The sequence below is a fragment of the Xenopus laevis genome, chromosome 3S, assembly GCF_017654675.1.
Source record: "Xenopus laevis strain J_2021 chromosome 3S, Xenopus_laevis_v10.1, whole genome shotgun sequence".
NCBI classification, from domain to species: Eukaryota; Metazoa; Chordata; class Amphibia; order Anura; family Pipidae; genus Xenopus; species Xenopus laevis.
In genome coordinates this window covers 45,846,054-45,861,204 of record NC_054376.1, presented here as the reverse complement: position 1 = coordinate 45,861,204, position 15,151 = coordinate 45,846,054, and the positions used below count along the sequence as shown (strand labels likewise).

Genomic DNA, 15,151 nt, shown 5'->3' with positions numbered 1-15,151 from the left:
TTTGGTCAGGTGTTTTTTGTTTTTTTTTAAGTGAGAAGTGAAAGTGGCTTTTAGTAAACCACCCCCTTACTGTTTCTCTAAAAGTACTAATATATAATATAAAATATCTGATCACAGCGCCTCTGTGTTAACTGACCTATTATTTGTCAGGTAATAGATGGATCTATTGTATTTATTTAACACGCCTTTGTCTTTCTCTGGGCCAGGCTGGGTTCTCTGCAGCTCCTGCAAGGGCAGTTTCAGCCATGAAGAGCATGAATTTTCCAGAACTTCCACGAAACATCAACATTGGTGACCTCAACATCAAAGTTCCAAACCTCTCCAATTTTGCCTGAAAAAAATCTGTGTAATGGTGCTTAGTATGATGTTTTTCAGATGTATAAAATGTGTATTTAGTACTTTCCCTATCAAAAAGGGATTAAGAAGCCACTGCTGTATTAAAGAGTGTGGCCTATTGTATATATTGTACAACTTTGATAAAGGGATTTGCTTTTGATCTGCAAAATGAGTGTTTCTTTAATAATATGTAGAGCACACAGAGCACTGTAGAAATAAGTAAAGAATAAAAATTAATTTCATGTGTATATACATTTCAGATGACTTTTCATAAGAGGGAAAGAAAGATTATATGAAGAGGTGCACAAACGCATCTGCTCTTTCAACTCTATTTTATAGGAATAGAAAACCTTAACTGGTATAAACCAAACCACTTTCATTTTCAGTCAGGATTCATTAAAACATTTGGTAATTCTAGGCACTAGTTTAATTAAAAGTGTACTGTCATCACTAGTTGTCATAGTCACTATGTGTAGTTAATACTGCACTTATCCTACTTCAGCAACTCCAAAGAGCTGAGGACACAGGATTCCCAGTAGCAGCTGTTTGGCTCATGGCTGTAAATGTGGCTCTATGCGAGTCATTGCTTTTATCAACAAGGGATACCAGTGTTAAACCTAACGGCTTATATGGAGCAATGCAGATATTAGTGTATTAGTAGGGAGGGAGGAAGCTGGAACTGCCATATACAGTAAATTGAGCCATTGTGCGTGCAGATGTATGGGAAGGTATCCAAAGAATATAAAATGATGAGCAGCAATCTCACAAAAAAACCCTTCCTGTACAGAACACTGTGCTCTAATGCAGCGTTCAGCAGTATCTTCAGTATGGCCAGCTATCCAGCATCTTTTTTTGCTGGCCAAGCTGTTGAAGGGTCATTGATCATTCTTGGCAACTGCTTTCTCTGTGATATCCCTGTGCTCTTTAGGACAAGGATCCACAACCTTTTTTAACCTAGGTCCCATGTCAACCAAGGCAGGTTACGATATATACAAATGTAGGAACAGCCTCAGACAGGCCCATCCCATTTGTTACCACTGTACCCAAAAGTCACAGACATAGGGAGTACAGCCTTGTTTTATTATTGCTATTCTGCTTGTGTATTAAAATGAAAATGAGTCAGGAGGCAAAGTGTATCTGGGCCAGATGTAAGGTAATTTAAATGCAGTTTCTTTCTTGTAATTTCCTTTGTAAAATGTATCTGCATCACAGGTTTCCCCAATGATTGCAACCACTATTTAAGGATACTTTACTCATTTTTGGTTTAAAAGGAAAATACACCCCAAGCCAGAGACCAAGGCATGGTAAACAAATGAAATGGACAAAGATGACAGCTCTCAGTAGAAAAGGTAATACCTGTACAGCGATACCCAATATATTGTATGTTTGAGTTTTAGAAACAGCAGACAACTACAGACTTTTACAATTTACATGTAGCATCTGAATGCAATATGTGTTACAAAGTGATGAGGATGAATAGGCTGAGATGTGATGCATTTATGAACTATCTTCCTTGTTTTAAAGAAAAGAAAAAGATAGTAAGAGCCCCCGTACTCTCAAATGGATTAACTAACTTATCTAAATTATATAGTGAACCAATGAGTTGATAATTATAAAGTGCTTGTGCTAATAAAAAAGATTTGCTTGATTGATTAAAGCCTTTTGATAGGCTTTAAATAAATAACAAAACAACAAGTTCAGAGAAGCATAAAGTTGCTTTTTCTGTGTATTAAAAATAGCCAGTGCCAACTTGTTGATTTATTATAAAGTGCAAGTGCTCAACCGTTACTCAGTTGCCGACTGGGTGTGGTTCAAAATAATTAATTTGTGCTAGTGCATTATAAAATCACAAGGTAATTAATTAATAATATAGTTTAACAAAAAAGGAACCAGAACCAACATTATATATATATATATATAAATTGAGCACAGGACTGGCCAGATATGGGATGACTTTGACGTAGTTGGCCAGCTTAAATATATTGCAATATATGGACAAACAATCCCTGTTTTGTTTAAAGGGTAAGGCATTTTTCAGTAGCAGTATGCACAAAATGTCGCTGACTTTAATATATTGATAATGGGTTGAGTGCAGAGGACTCTTGTATTTGACTATATGTATTTTGTGGTCACAGCCTCATTGCACCCCCGCCTAATGGTTTTAAAAGATAGTGGTGAGCACAACTTTCCCTTGTTTGTTATAGTTTATACAGGAGCAGTGACCAGCTCCATGTTGTAGCTCCCACCCTTCCCAGCTATAGTCAGGTGATCCCACTGGTGTCTAATAAAAGGGCAGCCAAGTATGGAGGTTTACTTTGAAAGCAGCAAGTTAAGTTGCAGGTAAAACCAAGTCCCTTTGTAAAATGTATAATGAAGCAACAGAATTCTTAATGAATCAGATAAAATTGAGCATAGGACTGGCCAGATATGGGATGACTTTGACGTAGTTGGCCAGCTTAAATATATTGCAATATATGGACAAACAATCCCTGTTTTGTTTAAAGGGTAAGGCATTTTTTAGTAGCAGTATGCACAAAATGTCGCTGTCTTTAATATATTGATAATGGGTTGAGTGCAGAGGACTCTTGTATTTGACTATATGTATTTTGTGGTCACAGCCTCATTGCACCCCCGCCTAATGGTTTTAAAAAATAGTGGTGAGCACAACTTTCCCTTGTTTTATATATATATATATATATATATATATATATATATATATATATATATATATATATATATATATATATATACACTAGCACTTGCATAAATTAATTATTTTGAACCACACCCAGTCGGCAACTGAGTAACGGTTGAGCACTTGCACTTTATAATTTATTGGAATCTTGAATCTATTGCTTATAGATTAAGTATATAAATCAACAAGTTGGCACTGGTTATTTTTAATACACAGAAAAAGCAACTTTATGCTTCTCTGAACTTGTTGTTTTGTTATTTATTTAAAGCCTATCAAAAGGCTTTAATCAATCAAGCAAATCTTTTTTATTAGCACAAGCACTTTATAATTATCAACTCATTGGTTCACTATATAATTTAGATAAGTTAGTTAATCCATTTGAGAGAACGTGGGCTCTTACTATCTTTTTCTTTTCTTTTGAATAATTGGCAACAGTAATTCACGCCTCCTATCCTCCACAAGGTAACATTTAAACCGAAAGGACTGCCTTTCTTCCTTGTCTATCTTCCTTGTTTGAGCAGGGAATAGTAGTCACAGTCATTGCTTAGGAAGTGTAAGTTGCTTCCTGGACAATGCAACATTTTAGTCAGTAACAATATATTTCAATGGCACAAAACAAGTGCTGAATGTTATACAAAAACACTCATGGAACATTATTTCTTTCCAACCGCAATACAAACCCACAAAAATATCATTGCATGAGGACCATTGACTACCATCTATTTTTGCCAGATGAAGTTCAGTGAGAAAAAGAGATATCATGTGAGTCATGGACAATATTCAATATGAGGAACAACTCCATTCCAAAACACGTACCTCACTGTTTATCACGTGAAAACTCTATTGTGAAAACAGCATTTGGAGAAGAGTTTTTCCTCCTCAAACTGAATCTTGTCCATCAGTTTTTACATGATAAACCATTAGATAACAAAGAAAACATCCACCTATAATACTTTTAAAATGTTTAATTATGTTAAATGCAATGATGATCCAGAACCAATGGGACAGTTTAATAAGGTGTTGGATCTGCTCTATTTTGGGGTGCCAGGCTAATGACTTGAGACAGTCTGATCTTTAAATAAGTGGTATTTATTTACAAAGGTAAATGTAGCTGCAAGGATTGTTTTATGGCAGGTTGTCCAGGCTTGCACCTTCACAGTTGCCATTGATGGAAAGGCAGATATCTGTTAACCCATTGCGTGTATGGGCTTATTGTTGAATATCCAAAATTCAATACTACATAAGGTAATGTCATGCCAGGGCCACCTTGCACTGGCATTTTAAAAGTTAATACTTTAATTACTCAGTCTCAGGCTCACACAGAGACCCTTAATTGTATATCTCACCAGGGGGCTGTGGAAAGGTGACATCCATATCTGTCATCTGAGACGGTCTGGAGCCACACCATTTGGGCAAGGAAGCTGGGCCAGTCTGTTCTTTGATCGGCTGATCAAAGAACAGAGCTATGGACCTAAAGCAGCGGGGGGGATAGCTAGTAGAAAATTATGGATTATAGGAAAGTATCCATATCTCCTGTGTCATAGGATTCACAACCTCATAACTTACATATTGGTTATGAGGAGGTCACATGCTTCCTAACAATACCAAACAGGGCTAGCCTATACCCACCTGTTAGGAGGGCTGGTTCCTGGGGGACTGGAAAGTGGGAACCTATTAGTGTTTGGTATTGTTCTTCTTGCCCACATATGGATCACAGCCTGCCCATGTTTTTATTATAGTATTGGGTACTGGCAAGTACCCATATTATATTTAGGGATATTGGGGAATATTGCCTGAGAGTAGCAAACCCCCTGCAGTGGGTCATAAATGACATGTTCCTGGGCACTCCTACCTCATGCATAAGGTAATGAGGGGAGTGTCCCAGCAGGAAATAAAAAGGTGACATTCCCATTATCACATTGTCATACAAGGAGGCTCCATTTTTTCAGTGGATTGTATGTCCAGCTTCCAACTTGTGCCTCAGAGGAAATACACTGACAACTTCAAAACTTGGTAAAGTAAGGGTTTTCTTTGTGTTTTTACTCCCTTTTATTTTATTTACTGTATTTGCAACTGTGTGTCATCTTTGTAATATCATTTATATATATATACATATGCACTGTTTCTTTTAAATATTAAATATCATTTAATACGTTAGTCCTTGTGCTCTAAACAAACTCATTGCCCATATGAATGCTTGTGCCTACGTGTATGAACTCTTCGTATGTGTGGAAAGGGAAAGTTGCCTATTTGTATGTTGGATAACTTGTACGGCTAGCAGGAAAGTGTGTTTGAATGTAGATTAACCCTTTGGCTGCTGGAGTGCTTGTTAGACTTGTAGGATCTTACCCTGAGTAACTACCATAGGAGAGAGTGTTTGATGTATTGTGTAGTGTGAGTTATTACCTGTTATAGAGGGCAGGGGAATAGTCACATTAGGTTTCTATCGCCTGTTAATGATAGATGGTGGCAGCGAATGAACTTTGTGGGTGTTGGTGTGTTTTTGGGGTGTCTGATGTTAGTCTAACCTGTGTGTAAGGTGATTGAGAGACAGATTGTAACCCCTTGTAGCCAAACCCAAGAGTTAAGTGTGGTTGAGTGAGGCGGTTTTGTGACAGGTAATATGTTGAGTGATATATAAACTTTGACTTAATAGCTTTTAATAAACATTTGGTGGACATATTCTGGTATAAAAGAGAATGTAACTGTTCAGCACCTTGGACAGCAGAACCTTTAGTGCCAAGGGGCTTTGGATATATATATAATGGAGCCAATAGCTATATTATGTACTTTGCCCTCTTGGCTTGCCAAAGTATAAATTGTGTGCTCAAATGTACTATGGATGTATGGATAGATAGATATCCAAAATACCCAAGTGAATAGAGAGCTTCTATGGGTTAAAACACAGCACTGTAACCAGAAAACCCCCATATGTAATGCAAGGTACAAATTATGCCAAGGAACAGTAACTCACAGCAATCAAAAATATGTTTACTTATAAACAGGCAGCCAGGAAATCCTACCTACTGGTTGCTATAGATAATAAAAAGTATAGTAAACTTTGCAATATATATCAGGGCTAGAACTAGGGGTAGGCAGGGTAGGCAACTGTCTAGGGTGCAAGTTAAAGGAAGGAACTGATAGTAAGGGAAACAATTGCACTGTTCATTCCACTACATGGGAATTGGGCTAGTTAGTGCAAATGGCAAAGTGCCAGGAAAGGAAGGGAGTGGGTTTAGTTTCTGGCAGCAGTGGAGAACTCAGAGTAGGGGGCGGAAGTTTACAGAGGGCGGCCTTGGGCGCCCAAATGTCTCGGCCCGCCTCTGCTTTATATTACATAATCTCCAAAGGTTCTTAAAGGGGGTAAGTAAAGAAAAACCAATATTGGAGCTCACCAGAACATATGATATGTATTTTTGAATATGTGCACTTTTAATAATTTATCCATAAAGTTAAATCCAACACTACAAAGTAAAGTGTTGAATATTTATTAGGCAAGTACTAATCCAAACCCGATAATACAACTATCACACATATTAACCCTTAACAATGTTATGCAAATTTATTCCATAATATGTGCAATAAATGTTGCAGTTACAATTTGCCAAAGAACACACTGACTGGCCTAAAGAGAAATGGCGCAACACTTTGGTGACCGACTGTTGACAGACTGATGAAAGCACGATTGTTCTTTGTGGGTCTAGGGACCACAGACAGTTTGTCAGACAAACCCCCAAACACTGAATTCAAGTCACAGTACAGTGTGAAGACAGTGAAACATGGTGGCACAAGCATTATGATATGGGGATGTTTCTCATACTATGGTGTTAGGTCTATTTATCAAATACCAGGGATCATGGATCAGTTTCAATACATCAAAATACATGAACAGGTCATGTTGTCTTATGCAAAGAGGAAATTCCCTTGAAATGGTTGTTTCAACAAGACAACGACCCCAAACACACCAGTAAATGAGCAACGTCTTGGTTCCAGACCAACAAGATTGACGTTATGGATTGACCAACCCAATCCCTGGACCTTAATCCAGTAGAAAATTTGTGGGGTGACATCAAAAATGCTGTTTTTTAGGCAAAACCGAGAAATGCAGAGGAATTGTGGAATGTAACAGGTGCCAGAAGTTGGTGGACTCCATGTAACACAGATGTGCAGCAGTTCTCAGAAACACTGATTACTAAATATTAGTTCAGTCATTCAAAGGAAAGCTAAATCTTGAAACATATTTCACCTTGTACAGTGAATGTTTGTAAAGAAGAATGCAGACACTGCTATTTTTTTGATTTTCCTAATATGCCCTTTTCACTTTCTGTAAAGGAATAACACAAATTGGTCTGATCTCTGGATCAAGTTTGCTCTAAAGCTCCCCATAGACGCAACGATTCTTCTTGCCGAACGACCGATTTTAGGGAAGCCCGGCCTATCCTTCGAAATTATTGTGCGGTTAGTGGTATTCGAACGATCGTACATCTTACGATTTTTCGGCCGACATCTGTCGGGAAATTGATCGGCCAGGTCAAAAAATCTTTGTCGGTCCCAGTGCAATCTATCTATGTTTGCAGGGACAAGCAGGCAGCTCCCCTTAAGTTTTCCTAGTAAATTGGTCTTTTTAGTTGATGGTACGATCGTTCTGAGAAGATCGTGGTCTCACGATCAGGATCTGATCTTTTAAAAAGCTCAACATCTATGGCCAGCTTAAGAGTTAAACAGGTTGTTCACCTTTAAATTTTGTATGATGAAGACACTGATATTCTGAGGCTATTTGTAATTTATTTTTTGTCAGTTTTTCAGTTTTTTGTTCATTAGCTATCTCGTTTGGAATTACAGCAGTTGTCTGGTTGCCAAGGTCTTGTTTTCCTTAGTTTTGAGCTGCTGTGACCCCTCCCCCCCCATTTGAAAGCTGGAAAGATGTAAAAGTGGAAGGCAAATAATTTAAAAAAAAAAAACTATAAAAAATGAAGACCAATTGCAAAGTTCCTAGGAATAGAACATTCTATCATATACTAGAAGTTAACATAAAAGGTCAAATCACCTTTATAAACAGTAACCTGTATTTACTAAGAAGACATCCAAGCTTTTCTTTGTGTTGTTTAGGCATTACAACCACTAAAGATTACATTTTTCTACCCTAAAAAGGATGCCACTGCAATGTGACTGAAAGAATAAAGCAGAGTTTATTGTATGGATTAATATTTATACACAGTGATGGGCGTCAGAAAAAATTGTTGTGCGTCAGAATTACTCGGACACCCATTGACTTTAATGCATTCGGACAAAATAGGCACATGTATAACAATTGTCGCAGGCGTCAAAATTGATGTGCGTCAAAATAATTTTGTCGCCCATTGACTTCAATACGTTTCGCACAAATTCCCCATCACTATTTATACATAGTCATCATATCCCTTCATCTATTATCCAGTGTAAATAATGCAAAACAGACCTACCATAACTACTGGGGATGCGATTGCACCTGGACCGGCACCCCTGTTGGCCCACCAGAAATGCATTTGTTCAAGGGTTGATAAGCGACTGTTTTCAACATAATATAAAATACAAGGGCTTTATGTCTTTGCTCCTGATATTTGCCAAGAGAACCTGCTGATTTACAGAAATAACTTGTATCAAATAGCCACACATGTTTTGAAGTAACTAACAGCAACTCAGTATCTGCTAATTTATGTTTTTCTTCTAATCCATGACTTATTCTTTAACACCACTTGATCTATGTTCTTTTCATTAAAAACATTTTTAAGCATTTCTGTTTGTTTTGACAGTAAATAGCCATGTCAGCCCATGGGATGGTTTACCCACATCCTCTAGTTGCTTGTATTCAGGACAGTTTGAAAGTACTTCCAGCTCTGCTTATGAAATTTGGCAATTGAAAGGTTTGAGGTCACCTCCATTTGATGTTTGTTTAGGCAGTAATACAAGGATACAACATCACTACTACTGCAGTGTCTAGCAAGAATGCTGAATACAAGTAGATTGTATGAAATATGTCTCAATATTGTCTCCATTCCATACAGGTCTACAGTGTGTGTGTGTGTGCTGGCGGGGTTGCATCACTTTGACTTTACAGTTTGAATTGACTTTAAGGGGGATATTTATGAAATCCACTCTGACTAAATCCGCATGGACTCCCCCCCCCCCATTTATCAATACATTTTCACTAAAATTTCTTGAGCGGGAAAAGACTCAATAAAATAATGAAAAAATCTGAATTGTACGATTTTTTTAATTTGTCACTGAAAACTGCAACTTTTTCAGATTTGATGCCAAAAAATTGCGACTTTTTCTGATTATCGCCGAACACCATGAAATCTTCGGATTATTGAACAAAACCCAGCTCAGATCAGGCTATCTTCAAAATGTCAATGAAACATCTGCCCATTGACTTCTACATAATCTCGGCAGGCCTGAGATGGAGTACTTCTTTAATTGGACTTTTAACACCATCGGAATTTAAAAAATCTATTTTTTTTCTCTGAAAAAATTGTGTTTTTTTTTCATTTAAAAGTACGAGCAGAAAAAAAATCATACTTTAATAAATAATCCCCTCGATGTTTAATATTAATGACAGTATACTCATTTGGGTTAATCCCTGATGCAGATGATGCAAGGTCATGGATCACTGCACAAGCTGGTAGGGGTGGGAGGATCAAATAAGGTAAATTCACTGTGTTTTTGTACACTGAAATGTCAGCAATAATAGACACAAATTCTGACCAATCATGTCATATGAGCTTGAGCATGGAAAAACTAAAAAAAAATGTTTTCACTTTAAAGTATGCAATTTCAACTGAAAATTGAGCAACATTTTTTTAAAATGCATGATTCACACACATAGAAATTCAAAAGAGACTAGAACATGTTAAAGAACCAGTAACATAATTTCTTTTTTAAAAAAAACCCCAAGACACATTTAACTTTAAATTCGCAAAGTCTTTATTAAGAAATAACTTACTGATACTCGGCTTCCGCTCCTCTTCAGAAAAGGCGACAGGGCGACGATCCATCGTGCGGCGCAAAATTTCTCCTCCCTGCCTTCTATAGGAGATAACCAGGGAGGAGAAATCAAGCGCCACATGATGGATCGTCGCCCTGTCGCCTTTTCTGAAGAGGAGCGCAAAAATTAATTGCTCCAAGTGCCATCCTGCCGTCGATTTACTTTTTAGCCGCCGGGAAGGCAGGGGAGGCAGTTCTGGGAGATTAGTTGCCCTGAAGAAGAGGAGATTGTTGCCAGGTGACTAATCTCCCCTAACCTTGGAGGATTTCTTGAACAAGCATAATATTGTGATACTAAAATCTATAGTTAGTATAGATATGAGTATATATAGTTTATTTGAATGTATGGAGGGGTCAGTGGGAGTGTGTATACAGTATGTATGAATGCTGGGTTTCACTTGGAGGGGTGAACTTAATGGACTTTGGTCTTTTTTCTCCCCTATGTAACTATGTAAAATCATCTAAGCTGGCATTTTTGCATGATTCCAACTGGCACAAATTGGGGTGTTTGGAGGCAGTTTAGACAATGTTCATGCTCACAATTTGAGCACAGAAGACCCATGACCAGCAAAACTACACATGCTAGATGAATTTCGATTTTTTTTTTTTTGCATTATAGCATCTTTATACTGTATACCTAAGGATGTCTCTTAGGAAGGATCCATACAATCTGCAAAAAGGGAGTGGGTGGATTGGCCTGGTAATCTTAGTATGACTGCCACACAACCACACTTTCCCTTATTTGTTTTGAGAAGTAATCAAGCCTTTCTGCCATATTTATCTGTGGCTGTGGATTTGTTGTTGGTGAGGTGATTCATTTTGCAAAAATATTTGCATGGAGCCTTCAGGACAAATACATTATCTGCTTTGATGATGAAGATGGAACTAAGATTTTCCTGCTGGATTGAAAATTAAAAGGAGTAATATTCCAATATATATACATATATATATATATATGTATATATTGAAATGTTGGCACTTGGTCTTAACAAGGTATAAGCAGAAAGAAAGGCAGATGGTTATGAGAGCTATTAACATACCCAACTTTGAAAGCGCCCATGTTTAGCTATCATTACACAGACCAGGGTTCTATACAGGCTGGAGATCAAGGCACATCCTCACCCCAAAGTTGTTGCAGTATTGCCTTCATCTCAATGACACACTGGTGGAGCTTGGAAGCTAAGTTTTGTTTGTGTTGGGACTCATTTGATAGTTGATTTAAATAGAATAGAGCTGTTGGCTGTGAAAGCCATCAAATATACAATAAAATTATGTTTCCTAGGTTTTACATACCCTTTAAATGTTCATGAATCCATTTTGTGTATGCGTAAACTAGTTCTTTATCTCTTCTGTCTAAACTTAGGTGAATTCACTATATTGTTCAAGCCTTTGGTTAATTGTCACATTGGATTTTGTGTTTCTTCCTGGCTGCTCCTGCTCAACTATCCGAACAAAAGATTCTTGTTTGATGCCTGGCATCGTTCTTTGCCACTTCCTGTGCTCTTAATGCTTTTGTTCTTCACCTGTATATTCTTTATGATTCAATGGTAATTGGGATCAGTTTTTAACCTCTTGGTGGACTGACTTCCCTGGGAAATATATATTGTTGTCTATGCAGGTTAAAATAACAAATGTTGAGCTATTTGATTCTAGACTGTGATAAAGGGAAATAGGTTTTGTTTATGAAGGTGATCTTGGACCTGAAAAAATGTTGGGCTATTTTTCTGGGTGGATATATTATGTTGTAGTTTGTATTCACTCTTGTAGAGGAAGTATAACAAAGCTCCAGTGACACCCACTTCTCAGAGAAGGGACATATTCCAGCATGTAAATCCACATACTTATCCCACAGGGAAGAGGGATCATCTTGCAATCCGGAAAAAAAACTGATTCCAAGACAGCTTTTCACTTTTAATCCCACGGAATAAGCTAATAACTCATAAAACCATTGTGACATGAAGGGGCACATTTACTATTGGTCGAATATCGAGGGTTAATTAACCCTCGATATTCGACTAGGAACTAAAATTGTTCGACTTCGAATATTGAAGTCGAACGATTTAGCGCAAATCCTGCGATCGAACAACCTTCCCCATAGGCTAACATTGACTTCGGTAGCTTTTAGCTGCCGAAGTAGGGGGTCGAAGTTTTTCTTAAAGAGACAGTACTTCGACTATCGAATGGTCGAATAGTCAAACGATTTTTAGTTCGAATCGTTCGATTCGTAGTCGAAGGTCGAATTAGCCCATTCGATGGTCGAAGTAGCCCAAAAAACACTTCGAAATTCGAAGTTTTTTTAATTCGAATCCTTCACTCGAGCTTTGTAAATGTGCCCCGAAGGGTAGAAGGGAAAAGATTGACCCAATAAGGCTCCCTTCATTCTAACCAGTTTCTACAGGTATAGATTTACTCTACACCTTTATAAAATTTAAGCCCGCCATTAAGCTTATAAAGGGGAACTTTGTCCCCCCCATTTTTCAAGCATAATGAAGGAAAATGTAATTCTAAGCAGCTGGATACTTTGCACTCCTTGGTAAACTACTTAATCTTTTCTACTTTTCCTTCAGTATCTAATCTCTCCTTTTCATTATCTTTACTTTGCTATTTTGAGTGACATTTTCCGCCTGGACCTAAGCTGACCTCCTTGCCCTTTTCTTTTTCTCTGTGCCCTTCCTTCCCCTTATATCGTTATATAATGACTAATTAATAACAGCTATCCCAAAGATAATGTTCTAGTAACAGCTTTGCTATTCATCCCAATACAAACAGTTTATCAGAGGAAGGTTGATGTGGATGGTTTTATCAAAAATATGTTGTATTATAACAGAGGTGAATAAGGGTCAAGTTTTCAACTGTTGAAGGTAATAAATATGTTATTTATATGCAGTATCTGTTTTTCATTTTTGTAATCAGAAACAGATGACAAAGCACAAGGCACAACATTTCTTCCTGGTACATCTGGATTTTCACATAAGTATACACTTTCATGCTGATGTTCAGCAGAATCAAAAGCAAAGCAGCAGCAAAAAAACATAACAAAATACTGTTCGTAGCTGCATGTTATAGTTGTGGCTCACCAGGAGTTTTGATTCCCTCCCATATCAGATGACAACGGGAAGCAGTATAAGTAGCCCAAAACCCCAAATTATTTTATTATAATCCACCATACAGCAATCAGATTATGTGTATAGTAGCCCTTAAGGAAAAGATTGGGAATTACAGAATATATTTAACAGCTTTGCATGAATTAAGTATGTCCATTACTGGGACAAATCTGGAAAATATCTGGGAAAAATCTGAAACAAGCAAATACTGTATATGAGGCTTGCCATTATTTCAAAAATCTATTTATCTAGCAGCAGTTTATACAAACCCGTGATAATATCCTATGACTGACTTTTCACCACCAGCACATATGGAAAGTGACCCTTACTTCTGGGGGTGCAACGAGCCCAGTAAAATAATGCATAGGACACAATCACTGTTGGGGGTGATGGGGTGAAATGATGCATTTGCCTTTCCAAAAACGAATGGTATGCATTACATGGGGTGAAGTTGAGTGCTATATTATTGTTTGGTTTAATTCACTCTCCAACGATCCCCAATACAAATGATCTTTTACATGCACGTATTTCTTTCAGCTGATTCTTCTGAATATTTGGAATGTATAAAACTGGGATTGTTTCGCTATAGTTTAGCCTTAAACTTGAAAGCCTGACGTATCCATTCTGACTTATCTGTCAAGGTCAAGAACATAATGTATTCCTGGTGTTAAGAGAAAGGGGATATTGAGCCAAGTTTTTTAAAGCAGGGGAGAGGAAGTGGAGACGGACATGATTCAATTTTCTCCTTGGGAAACTTTTTTCACATCTGGATACATCAGTGCTGTGTGTATGGGATGATTTTATACATAACAATGTTGAGAGAAAGCTAATCACAAAAAATATCATTTTGAAAAAAGACAACAGTTCATGAAGTTGTTGTAACCCCATGATGGTGTCAAAATCCTATTTGTTTTACAACAAACATAGGGGCAAATTCACTTAAGGGTGAATTTTCGCCTGCAAAGGCTCCGCCCAGTGTCGGACTGGCCCACAGGGAGACCAGGAAAAGTCCCGGTGGGCCCAGGTGTCAGTGGATCCAAATGCTGCTAAACATTTGGCCTATTTCATGGCCATTCCCTATTTATATGAGAACAAAGAGGCTAAATAGATGGAAAATAGAGTATAGTATGTAAAAAAAGAGACTAAAAGAGAATAGAGGTTTAGTAAGGAGAGGAAAAATAGTACTAAGAGCGGGCCCCTGGTCTAAGATTAATTGGTGAGCCCCTGGTCAAAGGTTTTTGGGTGGGCCCCTGGTGTCCCAGTCTGACACTGGCTCCGCCACACTTCGCGCCACTTCTTCAGGGGCATATTCGTTACAACTACACTAATTCACTAAAATGCGAAGTTGTATCTCTGTAGCTGAACGCTGGCGAAGTTTCGGTAGCGCTAATTCATCAGTGCGAGCATTTCATAGTGAACTTTCGCTAGCGTTCATTTCTGCCTATAGAAAAAAAGGGCATTAACTCAAGGGATGAAAACATAATTATGCCTCTTTATAGGTCCCTGGTGAGGCATCATCTGGAGTATGCAGTGCATTACTTAAGAGGGATATAAATGAGCTGGAGAGAGTGCAGAGATGTGCAACTAAACTGGTTAGAGGGATGAAAGATTTAAACTATGAGGGTAGACTGTCAAGGTTGGGGTTGTTTGCTCTGGAAATAAAGATGCTTGTGAGTGGACAAGTACATTATAGGGCATTATAGACAGATAACAGGAGATTGTTTTTTCCTATAAAGTGGATCACCGTACCAGAGGCCACCCCTTTAGACTATAAGAAAAGAACATTCATTTGACGCAACAAAGGGGGTTCTTCACAGTCAGGACAGTGAGGTTGTGGAATGCACTGCCGGGTGATGTTGTGATGGCTGATTCAGTTAATGCCTTTAAGAATGGCTTGGATGATTTCTTGGACATACAATATCAAATTCTATTGTGATACTAAAATACCGGTATATAATAAATATAGAAATGGGTATATATAGTTTATGTGAGT

General features: G+C 37.8%; 2 protein-coding genes across 3 annotated transcripts in view; both read left to right on the top strand.

Moving 5' to 3' along the window:
- Positions 1-505, top strand: part of ap3s2.S (adaptor related protein complex 3 subunit sigma 2 S homeolog) — a 31,990-nt gene extending 31,485 nt beyond the window's left edge. The window contains 1 exon segment of one of the 2 annotated variants that reach the window (NM_001095428.1): positions 207-505. In NM_001095428.1, coding sequence (NP_001088897.1) covers positions 207-335 — 129 coding nt within the window. In that variant the 3' untranslated portion in view covers positions 336-505. 2 annotated transcript variants of the gene reach the window in all.
- Positions 506-4,995: 4,490 nt separating this feature from the next.
- anpep.S (alanyl aminopeptidase, membrane S homeolog) overlaps positions 4,996-15,151 on the top strand; it is a 47,600-nt gene continuing 37,444 nt past the window's right edge. The window contains exon 1 of the mRNA XM_041588246.1: positions 4,996-5,044. The gene's annotated coding sequence lies outside the window, so the exon portion shown is untranslated. The remainder of the gene's footprint in view (positions 5,045-15,151) is intronic.